Source organism: Stegastes partitus, unplaced genomic scaffold (assembly GCF_000690725.1).
Source record: "Stegastes partitus isolate 25-593 unplaced genomic scaffold, Stegastes_partitus-1.0.2 Scaffold1197, whole genome shotgun sequence".
Taxonomy (NCBI): domain Eukaryota; kingdom Metazoa; phylum Chordata; class Actinopteri; family Pomacentridae; genus Stegastes; species Stegastes partitus.
In genome coordinates this window covers 187,065-210,012 of record NW_007578928.1, presented here as the reverse complement: position 1 = coordinate 210,012, position 22,948 = coordinate 187,065, and the positions used below count along the sequence as shown (strand labels likewise).

General features: G+C 39.3%; 1 protein-coding gene and 1 long non-coding RNA gene across 2 annotated transcripts in view; one reads left to right on the top strand and one right to left on the bottom strand.

Moving 5' to 3' along the window:
* LOC103368740 (uncharacterized) overlaps positions 1–10,662 on the bottom strand; it is a 21,746-nt gene extending 11,084 nt beyond the window's left edge. The window contains exons 1-2 of the long non-coding RNA XR_520798.1: positions 10,652–10,662; positions 1,569–1,573 (exon numbers count right to left, since the gene is read on the bottom strand). This is a non-coding gene — a long non-coding RNA (uncharacterized LOC103368740). The remainder of the gene's footprint in view (positions 1–1,568; positions 1,574–10,651) is intronic.
* Positions 1–22,948, top strand: part of mtr (5-methyltetrahydrofolate-homocysteine methyltransferase) — a 41,163-nt gene that overhangs the window by 12,758 nt on the left and 5,457 nt on the right. Inside the window, exons 6-28 of the mRNA XM_008297198.1 lie at positions 856–962; positions 2,320–2,379; positions 3,249–3,343; positions 3,452–3,552; positions 3,922–3,983; positions 4,487–4,554; positions 4,638–4,717; positions 6,794–6,906; positions 7,056–7,196; positions 8,116–8,301; positions 8,381–8,560; positions 9,197–9,313; positions 10,049–10,189; positions 10,277–10,366; positions 11,686–11,838; positions 13,652–13,759; positions 14,204–14,304; positions 16,276–16,343; positions 17,909–18,029; positions 18,117–18,198; positions 19,423–19,521; positions 21,532–21,607; positions 21,771–21,926. Of these exons, the coding sequence (XP_008295420.1) occupies positions 856–962; positions 2,320–2,379; positions 3,249–3,343; positions 3,452–3,552; positions 3,922–3,983; positions 4,487–4,554; positions 4,638–4,717; positions 6,794–6,906; positions 7,056–7,196; positions 8,116–8,301; positions 8,381–8,560; positions 9,197–9,313; positions 10,049–10,189; positions 10,277–10,366; positions 11,686–11,838; positions 13,652–13,759; positions 14,204–14,304; positions 16,276–16,343; positions 17,909–18,029; positions 18,117–18,198; positions 19,423–19,521; positions 21,532–21,607; positions 21,771–21,926 (2,505 nt within the window). The remainder of the gene's footprint in view (positions 1–855; positions 963–2,319; positions 2,380–3,248; positions 3,344–3,451; positions 3,553–3,921; positions 3,984–4,486; positions 4,555–4,637; positions 4,718–6,793; positions 6,907–7,055; positions 7,197–8,115; positions 8,302–8,380; positions 8,561–9,196; positions 9,314–10,048; positions 10,190–10,276; positions 10,367–11,685; positions 11,839–13,651; positions 13,760–14,203; positions 14,305–16,275; positions 16,344–17,908; positions 18,030–18,116; positions 18,199–19,422; positions 19,522–21,531; positions 21,608–21,770; positions 21,927–22,948) is intronic.

Here is a 22,948-nt window from a genome sequence, read left to right as displayed (position 1 = left end):
TACTAAACATATTAGTTTTTAATTTTGGTAATAATTTACACATATCATTTTGTTATATCTGGACTCAAGGATAAAATGATTAAAATTTGGTGCTCACAGATCAACATCACTCTGACCCCACAAATCATGTTTTTGGCCATAAAAGAGATTTTATTCATTAATTATAACAACATTTTCAGATTCACATTCAGTGTAGAATCTTTATCCTACTTAAGCTCTATCTGGAAAAAAAATCATAAATCTGGAAGAAATTAAAGCAAAATGTGATATTCTCTAACAAACAATTCTTTAAATGTCTGCAAGGGAGAAGTTTAATTGCTGTAGTCCAAAGTCAGAATGTGACTGAACCCTTGCTGTGTACTCTACAAACCACCATTTCTAACTAACTGTATGGTAAAGGACAACCTACTTTTTTCAACAACATGTCAGCTTGTAGTTCTTCTGAGTCTTGTGTAATCTGACCGAGTACCTGGGGGATGGACGGTGAAGAAGATACTGCTAATGCTGTTAGGTCAGGCCAGGCTCTGTATAGACGTACTAGTATATTAGGTGGGCCAGTGTGTGCTTTCATCATTCTACCCATGTTTTGGTTGCTAATGTAATACCGATTGCATTTGTTTTGCAACATTTTTTTCACTGATCTTCTTTGGTCAAGTCTATGTAGAAGGCTTTGATCACTGACCATGTTAGAAACCCAGATTTGCAGACTTGCGAGTATCCTAAAAAATGCTCGGGAAATATATTGGGTTGTTGTTATTATTATGGGTAGTTGTAGTGCAAATGAGCACCATAGCAGTAAATACACTGAACAGTATATTGTTACAATCATTGAAATGTGTGTGTCTGTTTCCGCAGCGTTTGATGAGCTAGTAGAAGCCTATGTAGAGCAGGTCCGAGGCTTATTGGATGGAGGAGCAGACATAATTCTGGTGGAAACCATCTTTGACACTGCCAACGCTAAGGTAGCCCTCACATTGTTTAAATATTGATAAATAATTCTCTCAAATATGTTGAAAGTTCATTATGATTGTTAAGTGATGCTATTCAGTAACGTGCTACACATTTACTGATGAACTGCATTGCCAGTCAGTTACAGGGTCGATCATCTGAAGCAGGGGTTCTCAACTGGTCTCATCCTGGGACCCACATTTTCCCGTGGTCATTAAGTCGCGACCCAGTTTTTTTTTTAGAATTCAATCTTCAATATATTTTCCTGTGCAACATGCATTTCAGAGCATATAACCGTGCATAGTAGCTGGACCATGACAACTGCATGTACAAAACGGCACAAAATAAATAAGGGCACAAAACAACATGTTTTCACTCCATTTTGAGCAAATTAATAAGAAACTAAGGAAGACCATGACAACTGCATGTACAAAAGTGAATAAAATAAATATCAAAACTACTCAAAAATAAAGTTTTGACCTAATCAGGTCATTCATTGAAGTTTATGAGACAGTTGGGTACGTGCTCTACTCTTGATTAGAGTTTCAGAGTCTGGGGTGACAGTAGACAGAGCTGCTCTCAGATCATGCTCAGTGTCCAACCTGTTTCTCTGTTTTGACTTGAGCTGGACCAAGGTAGAGAAGCCACTGTCACACAAACGGGTTGAGCTGAATCGTAAGATTGTTTAACTGCAAGAGTGGCGAGGGATGGATACTCAGCCATCACATCGCTGCACCAGAAGAGGGAAAGGCTTACCTCCCCAAATCTCTTTCTCAGCGTCTGATCACATGACAGCTCCACCAGCTGATGCTCTCGTGCAGCCACATTTCGTTGTCAAACAGTTCTGCTTTCAGGAAGTTAGTCTCAGAGAGGAATGTGGCGATTTCTGATTTAAGTTCATAAAAGCGTGACAAGACCTCGCCCCTCGACAGCCAGCGGACTTCTGGGTGGCTATTCAGGTTCAGCCCTAGTATGAAAATCCACATTTTCAATAGTCTGGGTCATATTTGCGCTTTGCCATTTTGCCATCTTGCATCCCAACATCAACACAAACTTAAAATGAACGTCAAACAAACTATGGTTACCATGCCTGTCAAAATAAAAATTTTTTCAAAACAAAAAATAAGTCCAACCTGAGACGCACATTATATATTTTTTAATTTTGACCAGCTGTCCCACCCAGAACAGGTCCGCGACCCACTTTTGGGTCGCGACCCACCAGTTGAGAACCCCTGATCTGAAGCTATGCCACAAATAAACTATATAGTATGTTTTTTGTACCTTAGTCCAAGAAAAATGTGTATAGTATGATCGCTTGTGCTCAGTTTTATGTTCATGTTTGATGTCACTACCTCATCGTTCTGTTTACAGGCTGCCTTGTTTGCCATCGACCTGCTGTTTGAAAAGAGCTACGAGAGAAAGCCTATATTTGTAAGTCTATCATGCTGTATTCATTTCATTTCTCTGCTGCAGTGTCTGTTCATACTTTGTGTATTCAGATGGGGTTGGAGTGTTATTGTTTGTACTAGAGCATAAAAGACTTACATGTTTACCTACCAATGTTTTTTTTGTTTTGTATTGTTTTTGTTTTTTTAATCTGTGGATCATTGGTAAACTGCTGAAATGGGTGCCTTCAGCTCGACAAATTTATTTTGTAATTTTTAAAAAAAATTGTATTTGTGTAATTAGCCACATGCATTTTTGAATTTATCAACATGGGATTTAGCAAACATTGCTTTATTCATCTCCTGGAAACTTTCCTTATAATTTCTTAAAGGTTAGCTTGTTTTAAGCCGGAAATTAAGAGCATATTTCAACGACAGATTTATGCAGATTCGTACTAGTATAACTGAAATGGACAAAAATAATACTTTTGTATATGTATGTATGTGATCATTATATGTGAGTTTTTGTAGAGAAACAAAGAAACAAGATGATAGGGTAGTGAAGAAATAAACTGATGTTAACATTCTTTTCTGAAAAGAATAAAACCTTCAGAATAGTTTTGAGTAAAACTTAATTGTGTAGTGCAAAGTAATCATTGCATGGGTTTGCTTTGATGTTGTACAGCCCACTGCACATAAACATTCGTATTCCCCTACTCGCTGCGCTTTATTGTCAGCACAAGCACTTTACCTTGTTATGACTTCAATAAAATTTTCTATTTTTCTAAAAACAAATCAAACCTATGTAGGTTCTTACAAATACAGGGTCTGTGAAATAGGACATCTTGGCATGAATAGATGATGTTTATCTGACGTTTATATCTCTGCTGCTGTCTTGTTGCATTCATCCCAAAGATCTCGGGGACGATCGTTGACAGGAGTGGCCGAACTCTGTCGGGTCAGACAGGAGAGGCTTTTGTAGTGAGTGTGTCCCATGCTAAACCCCTGTGGTGAGTTGCTGTACATCACACCAAACACCAGTCAGAGAACAAAAATGCAGTGATCCAACACAATTGTCCTTATCGTGATAGAGCTCTTTATCCCTCTCTGTGTTGCAGTATTGGTCTGAATTGTGCGTTGGGGGCGACGGAGATGAGGCCGTTCATTGAGGCCATAGGAAAAAGCACCACATCTTTCATTATCTGTTATCCCAATGCAGGTAACCCACCCTCAGTCTGAACAGCTACAGCCTAAAGCCCAAACCTACAATACACACTCTGAAAGTATATATATATTGATTTTGGTGATACACCACAAATGTACATGTAACATTTGGCCACCTTTACAGACATAAATCAGGACCAGAATATCAGAAGCAGCTTTCAATATAATGTCATCCATTTGTAGGATTGTTTTGCAGGTTATTTTAGGCCAGTGTGGTGAAGAGCTTCTTTAGCTTTAAACTGACCCTGCTGGTCTGTCTCAGCAGCACACGGTGACCTGTAGCCAAATTCCTGTTGCATCATATGTCAGACCATCCAGGTCCATGCCATTATGTCATCGTCTGTGTGTTATCTTTTTCTGTTAGGTCTTCCCAACACATTCGGAGGGTATGATGAAACGCCACATGTAACAGCCTCCAATTTAAAGGTTCCATTCTATTCTATTCTTCTCTTTTCTTTTTATGTTGGAATGCTATCTCAATGCCAAGATGTGTATTATCACTGTGATTATGTTTAGAAACATGTGATTTAGTTTGAATGCATATGTTACCATTCCCTGCATAAAAGTGGAGGAACTGACTCTTTGACTTGGTTTCTGCAAAATCCTGTCAGCAAAGCAGCTATCTGGCATGTTTTATCTTCCTTTTATTTTCAGGCAGGCATGGGTACATTGTGTTGTGTTAGTTGACTCCCCTAGTCTTTGGGAGTACATTTGGTGGCAAGGGAGACTTGTTTCTTTTGCTAATCTTCTCCCACCAGGAATTCCCACTACAGTTCCACCATAGGACACGTCCTAGTCAGTGACACCTGCAGGGGGTGTTGAGATATTCATTAGAATTTTCACTTACCTGGATGGTCTTTTGAGACCAAACAAAACAAAAAACAAAAAAAAACAACATGGTTATGCAATCTTTTGTCTTGTATCTGCAGGAGTTTGCTATGAGTGGACTGGTGAATCTTGTGGGAGGTTGTTGTGGGACCACTCCATCACACATCAGGTTGCTATTATGTTTCTGATTAATAAAAGTTTGTCTGACGTGTCACACAATTTTTAAAAATATTTCCGTCTTTGTCCCGTCAGAGCCATATCTGAAGCAGTCAAACACTGCCAGCCAAGAGCTCCTGCTGCTGACGTTTATCAAAACTGCTTGCTGCTCTCAGGTATTAAAACCTCCTGCTACTACGTGTTAAAATATAAAACTTGGAATAAATGAAGTTGCTAAGACTTTCATGTTTAGTACGGGGCTGCAAGGTGGCTCGGTGGTTAGCATTGTTGCCTCGCAGCTAGAAGGTCGCCGGTTCACGTCCCAGTGAGGACACCCGGGATCTTTCTGCGTGGAGTTTGCATGTTCTCCCCGTGCAGCTTGGGTTCTCTCCGGGTTCTCCAGCTTCCTCCCAATGTCCAAAAACATGTTGAGGTTAATTGATGATTCGAAATTGTCCGTAGGAGTGAATGTGAGTGTGCTTGGTTGTCTGTCTCTAAGCTTGTTGTTTGTTCTAGTTGACTCTCAGCTGATGCTTACTACTATTCCTATTTACTCTTCCTCAGCAGAGAGCCTGCACAGTGAAACAAAAGGAAAATAGTAATCAACCTGTAAATATAGATATTAAGTCAAAAAGTGTCAATCAATTTCCATCTGATGATAAAGACCATGCCATGATGGGATGCCTTGAGTACCAAAGTGCAACTGAAGACACCTAGGGCTGTGATAATATTTATTATAATTATTTTGTCATGTAATACCCTCCCAATATTTTTTCCACCAGTGTTTCTTTAATAACTTGGCTTGTTTCTTTTTGACATCTTAGCCCTGATACCCTTGATACCCAGTCATTATTTAATACTGTTTTTGATTTGAGAATTTCTGGTACACTGTTAAAACGCTAAAGCAGACTTGAAGCAAAATTCTAAATATGTAAACCAATTAAATTGTACAGCATACATCAGAAATGAGTGCACCCCTATGCAATGTCACTTAAATGTCATGTGGTTCAAAGCTGTATCACCTCAATAATTATATTTTGTCCAACCTGAAGAGTCGTTCCTCCTATAACCACAATTTTGAACTATTTTGAAAAGACAGGCTCCAAGTAGAAACTCCATCCTATTACCTTGTGACCACACAACTGTTAAGTGGAGAAACCCAACAAATCTAAAGTTTCCTTTGGATTCCCTTTGAGCAAGCACTTGGCGAAAGTGGCAAGGAATAAACAGAAACTACAAGTACACCTGCAGTCTGGGAGTGAAGTGCTCTGTTGAGATAATCTGGTGCAAGAAGGTCATTAAAAGCTCCATATATTAAAAGCAGGGTTTTAAATTTTATCCTGAATTTGACAAGGAGCCGAGGAAGAGAAACCAATATGATACATTTGTTTGGCTCAGATGGGCTCCAGCATGATTAGTGTGTGATGATAGGAGACTACGGAGTGCAAAAGGAGGGAGGATGATGGTACTATGAAGGTCTGTGGACATACCAAAATACTGGCTGACTAGATGATTCCCAGTCTGCACAAGCTTGGCACAAGAGGATTAAGCCAGCATGATAATAATCTAAAGCACAGTGCCACAATCACACAAGAGTTTCTGGAAAAAAAAAAAAAGGTAAGAACTATGACCTTGCAAAGCATGCTGCATGACCTGAATCCAATTGAACACCTTTGGGGTGTTTCAAGGAGAAAAGGTAGAGCTAAGAACAACACAGAAAAATAGTCTCTAAAGAATTGTAGAACATCTCTCCAGAAATTTGTGAAACACTGGTATCCTTCATGCTGAGGGGGTTGAACCTGCCCTCAAAATAGGAATAAACCTCATGTTTCAATGTAGACTGTTGCAGTTACTGTAAGGTAATACAATTTTGAATCATTTGACAGTTAGGTGATGTTGCACAGAGGCTGACTTACTTCTGATTAGCGTACATCCAGCCAATGTGGTTTATTAATGATAAAAGGGTGGGTCTAACTCAGGGGTGTCCAATCCTGATCCTCGAGGGCCACAGTCCTGCATGTTTTAGATGTTTCCCTCTTCCAAATGATCAGGATTGTTGTCAGGCTTCTGCAGAGCTTGATGATGAGCTGATCATTTGAATCAGATTTTTTGGAAGAGGGAAACATCTTAAACATGCAGGACTGTGGCCCTCGAAGACCAGGATTTGACACCCCTGGTCTAACCCCATTACATTGCTACAAGTCAACTAAAAACAAGATGTCTGTGAGATAAAATGTCCTACTCGTGTCTAGGTTTGGAGCCGTTCAGGGTTGGCCCCTACACCAACTTTGTCAACATTGGCGAGCGCTGCAATGTGGCTGGATCACGCAAATTTGCCAAGCTGATCATGGCTGGAAACTACGAGGTGGTGATTATTATCATCAAGAACAATTGATATTCTGTAATATCAATAATATTACTCCTATTAATATTATCCACTTTAAGGAAGTGCATATCACAAGCAAAGGTCAAATCTTTGTTGATTTGGTACATGCTTCTCTGTTTGTTGTCCAGGAGGCTCTGAGCATTGCTAAGGCCCAGGTGGAGATGGGAGCCCAAGTCCTGGATATAAACATGGATGAAGGGATGCTGGAGGGGCCAACAGCCATGGCCCGATTTTGTAACTTCATTGCATCTGAGCCAGATGTCGCACGGGTAGGACATTCAAAAGTAGTAAAATGAACACCTGAACAATACGATCTTTTGGGCATTCCTGTATACTACTGTGTACTGAAATTATGTTAATTCTCAAAATAGGTATTACAGAAATTAAGCATACTTAGGTTCTTAAATTACTTAGTTAAACACGTGTATATATCAACATGTACAATGATACAACCTTTTTCAGCCATGTCATATCGTATCATAGCTACTCATCAAGTAAAATATCTGGGTTATCTGCAGGTTCAAAAAAGTCCTAAAATTTAAATAAAAAATTTAAAATAGTAATTAGATAAAAGTATTTAATTCCGTTTTCTAAAAAATGCTTCAGACTCATTAGCTTTGTGTGACTTTATGTACATTTTGGGTCTTTTTGTGATTGTTTGCCAACTCATTTTTTGTCTTTGTTGCCTTTTTGGGTCCATTTGTGTTCATTTTGGGTCTTTGTGGCTGTTTTGTGTCATTTTGCATCTCTTTAAGATATTTTTTTTCTCTTTTTAGTAGCTTTTTTAAAGCTCTTCAAAAGTTTTGCAGTTGCTGGGCTGCTAATATGCAAAACTAAGATGGCAAACATTTTACTTTGCAAAAATCTGCATGTTGGAACTGTCACTGAGAGCATTATGACGTTACTATTGAGCTCAAACAGTGGCTTCACAGAGCCGCATGCAATCTCATCGATGCCTACGACTTTCAAAATCTGTCGTTTTTAATAAATTATTTTGTTCTCATTTTTAACTTTCAGGTTTTGACATTACCGCTACCATCACTCTCTGCTTATTTTTTATTTTCTGTAATGTCTTCTCCTTTAATTCTTTTTTTACGATATGACCAACCATAACAACCAATCCAGAATGATTATGCTCAGTAACTATTCAGACAGTATCCTGCCTCAGCTGTCCTTTCCCCTCCCCAGGTTCCTCTGTGTATTGACTCCTCTAATTTCTCAGTGATTGAGGCTGGACTGAAATGCTGTCAGGGGAAGTGTATAGTCAACAGCATCAGTCTGAAGGAGGGAGAGCAGGAGTTCCTGCTCAGAGCTGCCACTGTGAAGCGCTACGGTGCTGCTGTGGTGGTCATGGCCTTCGATGAGGTGGGACAGGTGAGAGGAACAAAATGCACACACACATTCACACACATGAACACACAAACATACACTCTGAGTGTACTGTCCTCTCAAGGCCACAGATGCAGACCGTAAGGTGGAGATCTGCACTCGAGCCTACAACCTGCTGGTCAGCAAAGTGGGATTCGACCCCAATGACATCATCTTTGACCCAAACATCCTCACCATCGGTACGGGCATGGAGGAACACAATGACTACGCTGTCAACTTCATCAGGGCCACCAAGCTTATCAAGGTAATGGCAGCTGCTCAGAATATATGTCAACACAAATTCAACCAATCTCTGCAATAACTGCAAACAGGCCAGCTGACAGCCTTCCCTGGGCCCGGGACAAGATGATATTAGACTTCTGCTGAGTGGACATTTTGGTGCTGAAGTGCAAAATTGGAACTTCCAATAAAAGGACATCAAATTTTGATCAGAGGCCAAACCATTTTATGTTGGAGGTGGTGGTGGAGGGCAATTCCAAAGATATTAAGGACAGTTCAGACGAAAACAAATTAAAACTTCTAACTCAAATATTGCACTGTTTCTTTCCATTAATAGCCCTTCTTTGGGGAAAAAAAATCCATAATTCAGTAAAAAACTTCAGTAAATCATCATTTAAAAGCTGCATTTTGTTGTTTTGTGAGTTCTCTCTGTCAGACATTAAATGCATATCAATGTTAGTTTGGTGATCTGGAACATTTAAGTGGGAGAGATATGCAAAAATAGAAGACAGCAGGGCAAGGGCAAGTACTTTTTCACAGCACTGTACATTTTCTAGCCAGAATTTTTTTGAAGGTTCTTTAATACTACCTCAGATATTTTAGGCCAAAAATGATTCCAATCAGACTGTATCATATGTGTGATGTTTGTGTCTGTTTGAAGGAAACTTTGCCAGGAGCCAAGGTGAGTGGAGGCCTTTCCAACCTGTCCTTCTCTTTCCGAGGAATGGAGGCCATCAGAGAAGCTATGCATGGGGCATTTCTCTACCACGCTATCAAGGTAAACATGGATGCTCGCAGTTCCATCTGCACACTGCCCACAAAAAGTTGGAAACAATCCCTTACCGATGTATCCAGTGTGTGTGTGTACACTGGGTCCATGAGACACTCCTCTCACACCCAACTCTTCCCCTCACTCCTCAGCGTTTTTTTAGTTTGTTACTACCAGACTGGCTTGTATGTCTGAAGTGGGAAATTCACTTCACATTTGACCTATTGATTTTTAATGCTCTGTTTAATTTGTTACGGCTCTTAACACGGAAATATCAAAAACTAGTTTTTCCTGGTCTGAGTCATCACCATAAATGTTGAAAGTAGTGTAAAATATGATCATGGCTCCTATGAAGGCTACAACGTTAGCTGGCAGCCAGGACCAGCAGCTGTGCTATGATGATGGAAGACCTTTGAGGTGCACAATATGTTGACGTATAAGAAGTAACTCTGAACTTATTTAACACTGCACTCAGTCAGACAGACTGAAAACACTTCATCCAGAAGATCTGTACCACTTTGTTTGGAAGTTAGAAAACTGTGTGCACTATGTACAGAGAAGTACAGCAGCTCATAGCTGATCACTGCAGACAGTTCAGTGTTATTGCTAATAGTAAGAATGGACAAAGACTAGGAAAATATTACTGCAGCTAGAATACATTACAGTGACCCTTTAGGATGGCATAAGAAATGGAAAGCTTGTTTGTGATGAACACACACTGTGCTCTTTTTTATGGGATGTCAGGATGGGATGGATATGGGGATAGTGAATGCTGGGAACCTGCCGGTCTATGACGACATTGATAAGCAGCTGCTGCTACTGTGTGAAAACCTCATCTGGAACAGAGATGCTGAAGCTACTGAGAAACTACTGGCCTATGCACAGGTACACACAAGTATCAAAACAGCCAAACAGTGCACTGAGCTGCTGTTTCTTTGGTTTGGTTAACAGATGTCTGACTCTTGTTAACAGAACATTGTGAAAGGGGGCAAGAAGATTGTTCAGACAGACGAGTGGAGAGAAGGAAGTGTGGAGGAGAGGTTGGAGTATGCTCTTGTCAAGGTAAAATAATCTGATGATTACAACATTGTTATACTACACATATTACATTAGGCATATGGTTGTGGTACAGGGAACAGAGGAACCTGGCTTTAGTCTTAAATACTGTCTTTCGTTTTCCTCTGTCCATTTACATGTTCAAAACTTAGAGCTACATCTTTGCATTTTGGAGCTAAAACTAGCAAAGGCTGAGCATATTTGCTTGAGAGCTGACTGAAACAAATATTCTTTTGATAAAATAGTTACTTAATAGCATTTGGTGGTCTCTTTTCTAGTTCATATTTTCACATCTACTTTGGCTATTTTCCTGTAGTGATTGTGTTTTGCAGCATCATTTTCTAAATTAAGGTGATTATTACAAGACGATCACACAATTTATACTGCTCTTCAGCTCATCAAGCAACTCAGCAACAAGGAGTAGGTTAACGGAGAATAAAGTTAGTTTCACAGTTTATTTAAACATTTGGAGAACTGCCATGACTAATGGTGCTGAAGGACAGTGGTAGATACAGTAGCACAGGTGTTTACATCATTACAGTTAAACTTTCTTCAAGGTTTCTTTAGAATCTGACTTTTAGAATCTGTTCTCAATGCCCAATCCTAATACTTTATGTGTGTAGCTGCTCAATTTATTTCCTTTATTCCAGCAAGAGATATGGTCTTTTCACATATCCCAGCTTGTTAGGATTCAAAGCCCAGATGAGGTTACGAGTTTTGCTGAAGGTGATTCAGCCCAAGTCCTGCTTATCAAGAAACTGTGGTTGCTACCATTACCACAATGTTGGTGGTTTGAGTACCTTTATTTTACATACGTAAATGTAATAAATAAAATAAAATAAATAAAATATTGCATGTAATGGAGAAATGCATTTCAGTCAGCAACACAAATTTAACTTCAATGTATTGTATCAAAGTTCGAAAAAGATTTCAAAAACATTTAAACTCCAAAACATCAGTCGCCTTAGTCATTAGTTGAATTAAATCAAAGATTTTCTCTGTTGAAGTACACTGAGACAAAGGGTATTCATAGTGAGCTGATCTGGCCTTAGTCTGCCACCTTAACCTGCTGAGACGTGTTGAACTGTGCATTTATAGCATTATCCAGCACACCAGACTTGGTTATATCCCAGGAACGATGACTTCAGAATGATTTGTTTGTTTTCTCGTAGACCAGTTCAAACAGATTTTATTTGGGATTTTTTGTGTTCCCATACAGACTAAATTTAGTATCTATGTTGTAAAATATTAAAAACGAACATCAACGGCTCTATATGGGTTCTTGTCGTCCTATTTAACGTTCCCTCATGTGTTCTTGCTGTCAGGGAATAGACAAGTACGTGGTGGAGGATGTGGAGGAGTGTCGGGCTCAGACTGACCGCTACACTCGGCCTCTTCACATCATCGAGGGGCCCCTGATGAACGGCATGAAGATTGTTGGAGATTTGTTTGGAGCTGGAAAGATGTTCCTGCCACAGGTATGACGACAGCAAAGTTTAGATTTTTTTATTTATTTTTTGCTCAGTATGGCCTGGATGTTGGTTTATGTAAAATCTGATAGTACACAAGCGGACCTGTCACCAGGTGCTGTACTATGAAGCAAGTTTAACATAGCCAGACCTTTTTTGTGTTTTTTGGCTCAGCATAACTAAATCCCCAGTCAGAGGTAACTGGTATCACAATGGTGGTTATCAGATTTCTTTGTTAACTCAGGCTTTCTGCTTCAAACTCTGTCCTTGTTCACATGAAAGGGAGCATTGAATGTGTCATGTGACTCTTCTTCTGCACAGACTGTAACAATTGTATGTCACCCACTTTAGTAAACAGATTATTTGAATGGAGAGCAATGAGGAATATAAAATTTATGGTAATATGGAATATAAAGTAACATTTCTGACAGTGAAAAGTGTTACTCCTGCAAATGATGCTGTTACAACCCAGCTCAAGGAAAGGGAAAAGGAAAGTAACAGAACCAGATGTAATTGGTTTTAAAAGTAACAATTATTTATTTACAGGAGTTGAGTAGCACAAAAAACTGAGGAAACAGGGCATAAAGGTGCTCTTTAACTTCAACACCCAAACAAAGCTCCTATAACTAAAAGCCTGCTGCCAAACAAAACAAAACAAAGAAAAAACAACTGAATAACAAAAAGGGTTCAAAATCAAAGCATACCAAATCAGCACCTACTTTACTGGAAAATAAAACAATCCCTACTGAGCCCTGTTCCAGAACAGTTTTAGGAAAAAAGTGCCTTTACATAACAAAAAAGTTCTCCTGTGAAATCAGGCACTGGTGCGCTGCATACAGCCACCCCGTCAATTGGACTCCTCCTCTTAAATAGGCCGCTGTCATCAGTTGGCTTGTCTTGATTGGCGTGATTGGCCTGAATCCGCCCATGTGCCCTGGCCCAATCCACAACCGGCAACGGCACACTGTAATTTCCATTTAAAAAAAAAAAAAAAAAGACACAACAAAGAAGGAAGGGCAGCCGTAACAGATGCAAGACAGGAATGCTGGCGAAAGCTATTAATCATGTGATTTGTATTTTTTTACTGATCAGTGCAGCCACATACTTCTGACAGTTATTTAAGTATGATATTGTATTGAGTGCATTTAGGTTGACACTGTCCCATGATGCTGGATAGGAAGGAATGTGGACCTTGAACAAAATCATTAATCATTTGTCATTTTTTATTGGTTTATCCAGCCATCATTTTCCTGCTGCTTATCCAGTCTAGGTCACGTTTAATGATTAATTAACTATACTGTTAGAGTATAGATAAAAATGTGATTTCAGTGTTAAAAATAATTGCACTTAAATAATCACCTCTCCTATATGTTTTCATTTTTCTTTTTCATACTTGATAGTGAAACTGGTCTTACATTTAATTCTGTGCTGTATCAAAAATGTCTTAATTCAGTGAACCTTGCGCCGCCACAGTAAAGGCTCTCATAATGAAATATTAATTTTACAAGAGAGATTTGATGTTCTCTGCCATTACAGGGAAGAATAAATGCTTGTAAGGGTACCTGCATTCAACCAAAATGTGTTGGAAAATGTCTTAATATTTGATGGCAACAATCCAAGATAGGGCATCACTATTTTAAAGTTTTTGAAAGAGGCTGTGAATACTGAACATTTGATCATTTTCGTCATTTATCAATAACCTACAGCGAACTTTACATTACTTATATCAGGTGTCCCAGATTGTTTCTATGCTTCTCCCTGTTAATATGTCTGTTCTGTTTGCATGTAGAGATGTCAGTCATCAGCCCTTGTGCGTTTGCAGGTGATCAAGTCTGCTCGTGTTATGAAGAAGGCAGTGGGTTATTTGATTCCTTTCATGGAGGAAGAGAGGAAGGAGAAGATGGCTTTATCATCAACAGCTGAGGACATGGTCAGTCTCAGCTAAATATGTATGCATTTGATTTTAAAGTAACTTATTTTGGCCAATGTGTTCTCATAGTTGTTACAAATTCTTTTCACAGGAGATCTATGTGTGAACAATGTGTACAGAACTTCTCGTAGGTTACAATTTGTTAAAAAAGTAAAAAGATAACACTGGAGAAAATTGGCTAAACTCAGAAATTCAAAAGTTTAAGATACATCCTCAAGATACACAAAAACAAAAAGTCAAAGACAAGATAGTTTTGACAGATGGGGTCCTTAGACTGCAACCACAGGGTCTCACCTGTAGCAGATGTCTTAGGAACTGTGTGGGAAACCGAAGCTATTGACTGAAATGTGCCCTGTCGCAAAGAGGGCAACATTAAAACAGACTCTGACTCAGGCCTGTCCTGTGAGCCTCCACCTCCTCTGATGGTTTCTCTTTTGTCTGCAGGATCCCTATCAGGGAACCATAGTTCTGGCTACAGTGAAGGGAGATGTTCATGACATTGGCAAGAACATTGTAGGTGTGGTGCTGGGTTGCAACAACTTCAGGTAAAACTGGTTTTCTAATTTGCTTCTCTTGTAGTTTATCATTCGATATTCTCTCCTGAGCATTCTGCAGTTCCTTCCAATTTAGCCTTTCTTTGATCAATTAAGAGGAACACACACAGAACATCATACAAAAGTTTCACTAATAAATACGTCATGTCCCATTACATGCAGTGTTTACACTTGCTTCTTACTGTGATAAATGAGGCCACCTGATACAAAATTTAAGGAGTCTGCCTTAACCATGAAAGAACCATGAGTCAGCCACCTTGAACACGACGGCAGGGTGAGGCTGCAGTTACGTCCTGACATGCCCTTGGGAGAACGGAATGCATGAATGATGCATTAAGAGCGACCCACTTGGCAGATGGCAAAGCCACCAGCAACACTGTCTTCAGAGAAGGAGGTTTAAAGCTGACGTCCTCCACTAAGAGCTTCGGGTAATTTATGTGAGACTGCTGGAGATCTCTGCCTCAGATGCTCCTCACAGACTAGCCCTTCACAATTTCACCCCACCCCGACAGCCTTCCAGTCTGTGGTGACCACTCTCTGGGACAGAGTGGAGCCCATTGGCACCCCATGCACCAGTAAAACTGGATGTTACCATCCACAATATGTTCCACAGTGACCGTCACTCTCTGTGCACCATGACCCACAGGTCCAGCCTGAGGCAGGCCTTCCACGGCTAAGAAACTCTCATGTACAGGCAACCAAGCAGCACTACCAAAAGGACTGAAGCCATCAGCACTAGTAGTTGGAGGCATAATCTGAAAGGGACGTTTTTCATGTCGACAGATGTAAACTAGTCACCTTTACGTACCAGGTGCAGTAGAGATGTTGGCATAAGCATCCACAATTGTTATTTTCTGAGGCGTTTGTTCAGAGGCCAAAGATCCAGGATAGGATGAATTCCCCAACCGCAACAATCTGCAGACTCTGGCTTGGACTGCACAGCGCTGTGCACAGTCCATTATTTTGGGTGTAGCTGTACATCAGCTTCTGTGTGGATAGCCATGAGTGGCATAGTTTAACTACAGTGAGCTTCCTCAAAATGTTGTTAACACTGTTCAGAGTGCGAGGACATCAATCACTAAATCCCTTTATGACTGTAAAATTAGGTTGTTTGAGGAATGGTGTCAAAAGGAGGGACGTGTGTCCTCTCAACGTCTGGTTGGTCTGATTTTGTTATTCTTGCAGGAATAGATTAACAAACAAGAGGTCTTCCACATAATTAAGGTGTAGCTGGCTATTGCTACTGCTGCTGTTGTCTACCAACCGAAGGTGCTTGGCTGATTCTTTGTCATTCTCTCCACTGCTTTTTTTGCTAAACTGAAGAACAACATGCTGTCCAATCTGTGCCTGCTATGTTTATATAGACAAGGGTAAGGGGCTTTGTGGAGTTAACTCTTCCTGGCCCCCATATGGGTAAGCATGTTACATAGCATTAGCTGTCTCACTGGATTGTGGGGGCAGTTCCTCCGACCAGCATGACTCAGGATCTGCACACTCTGGTGGACCTGCAGGCTCATTCCACTTTGCCCTGGCTTGGTCCTGCGCCCTGTTCAAAGGGGACTTCTATCCAGCACCTCTTGCCTTTGTCTGGTTTTATAAACCGGACGTCTCTGCTCCAAGCGTTGCTCCTGTAGTGTTGCGATCTGGGCTGTTTTTTTGGACCTGTTCAGTAGTTGCTTGAGATTGGTGTGTCTGACAAAATGGGACTCCCCATATCCCATAGTGAGACACTGAAACAAGCTCTGTGAATTAGAACTACGGTCTGGCGTAACATACATTGTAACTTGGGTGTATGGTTCTTTCTGTATTCTGTTCTGTATAGTGTTTGTATGTGTATTATATATTACTGTAACAGCTATTAATTAAAAATAAATACGTAGGTGTGTCAAAGAAGTGCAGAGAGGAACATTTCTGTGACTACTGTTTAGTTAAACGTGCGATGTTTGCTTTGCTCTTTTGCAGAGTGATTGACCTGGGCGTGATGGTTCCCTGTGATCGGATTCTCAGAGAGGCAGTCACACAGAAAGCAGGTATCACGCATGATGTAAAGTTAGTATTACAAATCGTCAGCAGGAGGTGCTATTGTGAAGAATTTAAATTACCCAAAGTAGACATTGTTGATTTCATAACTACCATATGTGGCACGTTTTTCTTGAACTATTTTGCATGGTAATAGTAGGTCAGTATGCTGCTGTATTACTGTATCTGGTTTAAAATAAGATCACAATAATAGTAATAATAAATAACAAATATTCTAACACATATACAGCACATACACATCAGAGTGTCATTTTCTCTGTTGAAATCAAGGGGACACACACACACTTAATGTTCTAAAATCTAACTTTTGTCAGTTTTTTGTTTAACTTCTAAAATCCAAGTGGGAGTAGTTTTTAATTCATTAAAATGTTAAAATGTTAATCGAAGTACCCTTCACTCATTACCCTTTCAAGCAGTAGCAAGTAATTGCTGTGAATCAATAGTGTAATAACTGATTCTGGTCTGGATGACAATTGCTCAGTTAAACTAAACGAGCTCCTAGTTTAGGGCATGATGCAAGAATCTTTGAGCTTTTTTAGCTTTCCTTTGCATTGTGTAGCGTAGGCCTGCAAAATGTTTAGGTTATTATCATAAGTCAAGCTTAACACTGATAATCATTCAAAGACAATACAGTGAAAGACAAAGCGGACTTTATTTCAAAAAGCTAAACTGTAAATAAAGGTAAATAAGGTTTCATATATTCTAGATTCATGACATGTAAATAGTTTTAAGCCTTTTTTTGGTTTAATTTTAATGATAATGACTGAAAATCAGAAATCCAGTTTCTCAGATCATTACAACATGTGCTAAGATCAATCAAGTTCCCTCCTTGTGAATAGCTCCAAAGTTCTTTTTTTTTTGACAATCTTCTTCATTGAAGGAAAATATTAAACTTTTTCACAATGTTGTAATTTTTTGAGCTGCACTAGTTCATATTGACTTTTTACTGTAATGGGTAACAGTGGAAATTGTAGTTACATTTCCATTTTCATATAGCACAATACCAATATGATTATTAGGTCAGTGCATTATAATGCAGCAATTTATGTGTTTTTACTGTGTGTGCTAAATCGCTCATTTATGATTTTCAAGTTTAAATTAATTTATATAAAACAGAAAAGTTGACACACGGCTCTGCTTCCTCAGTATTTTATTCATTATTATTGTGCAAATTTGTGATCAATAGGATTCTCTTCACACATGGAATTATTAAATTGAAGAAGACCCTATTGATTGCAACAGCAATTATGAAAAAACTGGTGTGGAGCACAGCACTGTGTAACTTGGCCTTTTTTTTCTTTTTTACTCCAGCAAAAAAAAAAAAGTCATCTTGGATATAAATACTCATTATTGATATTAGGAAAATAACATTGAAACCTGTATATGTTTTTTGTTGACATTGTATCCCCCTCTTCTGAAACTAAACTTGTATCCTTCAATACATTTAAGTTTGTAATTTCAATGTGGGCACTGATGGAAATTGTTGTGAATTCAAAAGTCTTCAATAAATTTCATTGTTTTCTAACAGCATTTGATTTTTGCATTTTCCCTTCAGATATTATCGGTTTATCTGGTCTCATCACCCCCTCTCTAGATGAGATGATCCATGTGGCCAAAGAGATGGAGAGACTGGGAATGACAACACCACTGCTGATTGGAGGAGCCACCACATCAAAGTAATACACACACACACACACACACACACAAAAACACAACACAAGACATTGCTTGTTTGGGTAATTGTTGTGTTTTCTGTTTGACAGGACGCACACAGCAGTGAAGATTGCGCCTCGCTACAGTTCTCCTGCTATCCATGTTCTGGACGCCTCCAGGAGTGTAGTGGTGGTGAGAACATCTGATGTCATTTGCAACTTTTCAAGGATCTGGAACAGTAGAAGACAAATAGCAGTCTGTGGGCCAAATGCAGCAATGCAACAAAGATCTTTAGTCATCCAACCAAAGCTGAAATCTTTCCTTCTGTTAAATTTGTACACAGTTTTTTTACACATTCTACCGTAGCTTTGTTAAGACGCACCCATGGCAGTGATGGAGACAACCGTAGTACACACACAGTATTGGGCAATACATAAAGGTTAAAAGAACTATTGATATAGCCAAGACTAAACCTAAACGACCAGCAATTTTATCAAAATGGAGATTGTGTCAGAATCTCATAGCAAATAATTCTATGCACTTTACTTCAAACAGCATAAAGGAACACTCTGACATACCATATGTTGGCAAACATTATTTAAGATTTGGACAGCAGAACGAAGACAGATAGTTTCATGATCAACAGAGACGATAGAGTTTCATTGAACAAAAAAATAAAGTGCACAGAATGTAAACAATTTGACATTGGAAGTGTTAGAATTACTGAATGATAGAAATACAGTAGAAATACTGCTGGCTTACTGGCCTTCTGTGAGAAGTCAGAAAGTAATCAAGAACAACATTCAACCACAAAAACAAAATTTTCTGTTCAAGAATGCAAGTAAAAAACTCTAATTTCACATCGTCATCAAGAGATAATAATGTTCTTTTTTTATTTTTTTTTTCTGTTTTTTTGTAAAACACTAAATTAGAAAATTCATGGAAAACAATAATAATTATATTTTAGTATTAAAAATATCATTTTGGTTAAAGAGCTTCTACATACTGGTGTATTAACTATTACAGAAACATAGAAAATGATTTTTCGTTACTACCAGTGCTGTTAATTTAAGGCAGCTGTTTCATACATGTGTTAAGCACTGTATATATAACCTTAATGTTTAATCTTCATTTAAATCCATCACTTCATGAGATAAAACAATGTAGGTTCAAAAGTGATTTCCTTCCCTTTAAAAGACTCCTGGCTCTGTAGCAGAAATGGTCTCCTTTGCTACTGTCAGATGACACCACATTTTCAGTGAAATCCAACTAAAACATGTGGGGAGTGGAAAAATAACCCACTTTAATATAATGATTAGAAAGTTAATATCATTTGAACTGGTCACAGAAAGCAGAAAGCTGAAAGCTTTGAGGAGTCCAAACTGTAGCACATTTTCTGTTTTCCTGTCTTGTCAGTGCTCACAGCTGCTGGATGAGGCAGTGAAGGAGGAGTACTTTGACGACCTGAAAGAGGAGTATGAGGATATCAGGCAGGAGCACTACGACTCCCTGAAGGTAAGGGTGGCCGTATAAACACCCAGCAGAGCTGCAGAGTAAGCACTGCAGGATGTTTTACACTTTGTTTGAAAGGGTTTCCCTGGATCTGGTGACCCATATTGACAACCTTTTTTGAAACTAGTATTGTATTCACCTTCATCACATTCACACACAAGGTGTGATATTCAGCAGCCTCCAGACAACTTAAAGTGCACCTGAGCCCATGCACACAGCTGCAAGAAGTCATGCAAAAATTGCTAATGTCTCTCCTGCAATTTCAAACGGACTCATCTGTGGCAGTTCATCTGTTTTTTGAATTCGATTGCCTTTTGTATGCTGCATGAACACTGGACTGCTGGAAGCAGCAGCTTGATAAAAGGTGATAGAAGCTTGTAGCACAGCAGCAGACATTGAAAGGCAGACCCACTGCAGGTATTGGCCACACATGTCACACGGCTTTTACCTTCCCTTCTACAATCCAGGTGTTACTGTTTTCAAAACCCCCTTTGGTCAGGGAAACAAAAACAACAACCTCTCAGCAGTGTCTACACACTGAAAACTGCAAATATTTCTAAAGTTTCGGAAGTAAATAGTTCTGTTTTTTGCCACTTTAACAATTCCTCTGTCACTATTTTAAATGAACACCATCAGTACATCCTTTGCTGAGCCCCGTCTAGGACGCCTGTGATTGGTTTAAGGAACTCGACACCCAAAACGTCCGCTGAGGAAGAATATACTTTTACCTGTTTTAAGCACAAACCTGATTTTATTCTAAGCATGAACACAGCCTTCCCCATCATTCTCACTGGTGGGGTTTGACCAGTGAGTTTTATTTAGGGGCAGACACAGATACCAATTATTAGTTATTCCAGCAGATCTAAATGATTGAATTGTACCCAACAGTTATCAGGCTACTTGAACAATGCAGCTTTTGTGTATGATGGCTAGTAGTGGCTAGGATTCCCTGCTAACAAGGATGAAGAGGAGCAGAATGTGAAGGTGAAGTTCAGAAATTCAATAATGGCCTCTATCTGATGGCATGTGTTGAGTTCTGATAGAACATGTTCGATCACCCATCCCAGCTCCCACTGCTACGAGCAGGGAAAGAGCATACAGACCACACATTAAGACCAGCAGAGACAATGAAATGGCTTTTTAAAATGTATTTCTGCAAGTAAATGAAATGTAAATGATAATTCAGGAATGATGGATCTTTTGCATGTAAGTGTGTTGAATTGTCAGTTTCTCTGTTCAGAGCTCATGACATTTACTTGGAAAGGCAAAATACGTTTTATAAGTTGTTAAATGCCGACATGAAGACAACATAGAGGAAAAATAGAGGAAACTGCACATATGACCATATGTTTTCGTGGTCCTGATGAGTTCACGTCATTATTTTCACATGTCAACTGTTAGAGAATTACTGTCTTCTCTGCGTGTTCGTTTCTAAAGATGAGATCGGATTCAATTCGGTCTCAGTCAATCAATTTAATTACACATTGAATATTGCATTACAGAGCTCTGGGTCAAACTCTCCCTTGCATCAGACAAAGCAAGACTACTCCTGTTGCCTCTGACCCTTCTTTTACTACTAAGTCACGTGATGCCTGTTCAGGTCGTAAAACAACTGATTGGGGCCCATCTTCATCACACTGAATAGTTGCATCCTTATATGGACTTCTTTTCCTCCGTCTGTTGCTTGTCCGGTGAAACCATAAAAGAAACAGACCCAAGCAACTTCTTCAAAAGAAGACATTTCATGACTATGTGCATATATGTAACTGCTTTTATATTTTTAAACCTTAAGGACTATACTTCACACATGATATATCTTTATACACAACACAACCTTGGCTTGCCCATTTACACATTCGTCTCTCCTCTGATAATTTTCTCTTCCTCGCTCAATAAAGGAGCTGGTATTAATGTTGTCATTTACTAGGCTATGGGTTTGCACATGTATTTTAATGTAGATCGTAATAAGTTTTACCTCTTAAAAATAGAATTCTTTCCCTGTTTTGGCTTCAGGATCGTCGATATCTCTCTCTCTCCCAAGCCAGAGAGAAGGCTTTACACATAGACTGGCTGTCTCTGTCCAAACCAGGTGAGTAAGCCAATACAAATGAATTTTGAATTATCTGAATTGTACCTAAATATGTCAGGGTGAACTTCTAAAAAAGCACGTGTCCAAAACTACACACACAGACGCTGGAATATTATATACCATCATTTAGAAACGGTGTGCTGTGTTTGCCTTTTTGTTTCAGTGCATCCTCAGTTTCTGGGCACTCGTGTGTTTGAGTACTTTGACCTAAACAGTCTGATGGACTTCATCGACTGGAAGCCTTTTTTTGATGTCTGGCAGCTGAGAGGAAAATACCCAAACAGAGGATACCCCAAGATCTTCAATGACAAGACTGTTGGTATGAGCTTATCATTTTGTAATCTGGATTTTCCACACTGTAAGTCTGCTGCTGTGTTTCTGTTGCATTTTCTGGAGGAGAGGTCCCTTCTGAGGTTTCTTGCGTTTTCTGCCAGTGAAAGGCTTTTTGGAGAGCTTTTTCCTAGAACATCTCAACATGTGTTTGCCCTTCTTGCTTTAATGACAGCAGTGCTGAAGCTGCATAAGCTCCACCAGTTTATTCAGACTTGATAAGCCATGTTATCCCAGTTTGATGTGACAATGTTCCAAAATGCTTCTTGTCATATGAGAAATGTTTGACTTTCTCAGTCTCCAAGTGTCCTATAAACAAATTGGAAGTATAACTGCACAAAATCCATGGTTTGGTATGAAGCCCGGTTTGCAGTCGTGTTCTAGTACCTTTGTTATTATTATTTTTGTCTGTATCATTACATTCCTAGTATGCATCCCTTTACACAGAGATGCACACCAGATGACCGAGCATGTCTGAAGAATAGAGAATTACTTCTACCTGATCAATGTGGATTCGATTGAATACAGGTGTCCAACTCGAGTAACAAACCTTACCAGACAAAATATACAGCTGACCCAGTTTCCTCAAAGTGTTTCAGTGCCGTGCACAGTCCTCCTAGAAACCTTCAGTCCAGCCCTGCTGAAAAAACCCCTCTTTGCTCAGAATACTACATTTCACTATTTCATTTTTTAACCTAATAGATTTAAAATAGTAAATCAGAGTGACTGAGAAAGATGTGTTGTGCTTTTGGCACCCAAACTGAGTATTAAGTGTCTTCGGACGAAAATTGTTGCTGAAATGTGAAAAATTCCTTCTTTTAATCACTTCTCACAGCCCCAAGTACCATTGCTAGTGTGTTCCTATCAATGTATGCAGTGGTTTAGCTCAGAGTTGTGCTGTGTTAAGAATGATAGAGATTTTACTATGTCCAACCTGGTATCCCAACATGACTTGTGACACTTTAGCTCTCATTTTGTGTTTTCTGCTTGAAACTTTAGTAACAGCCTAAT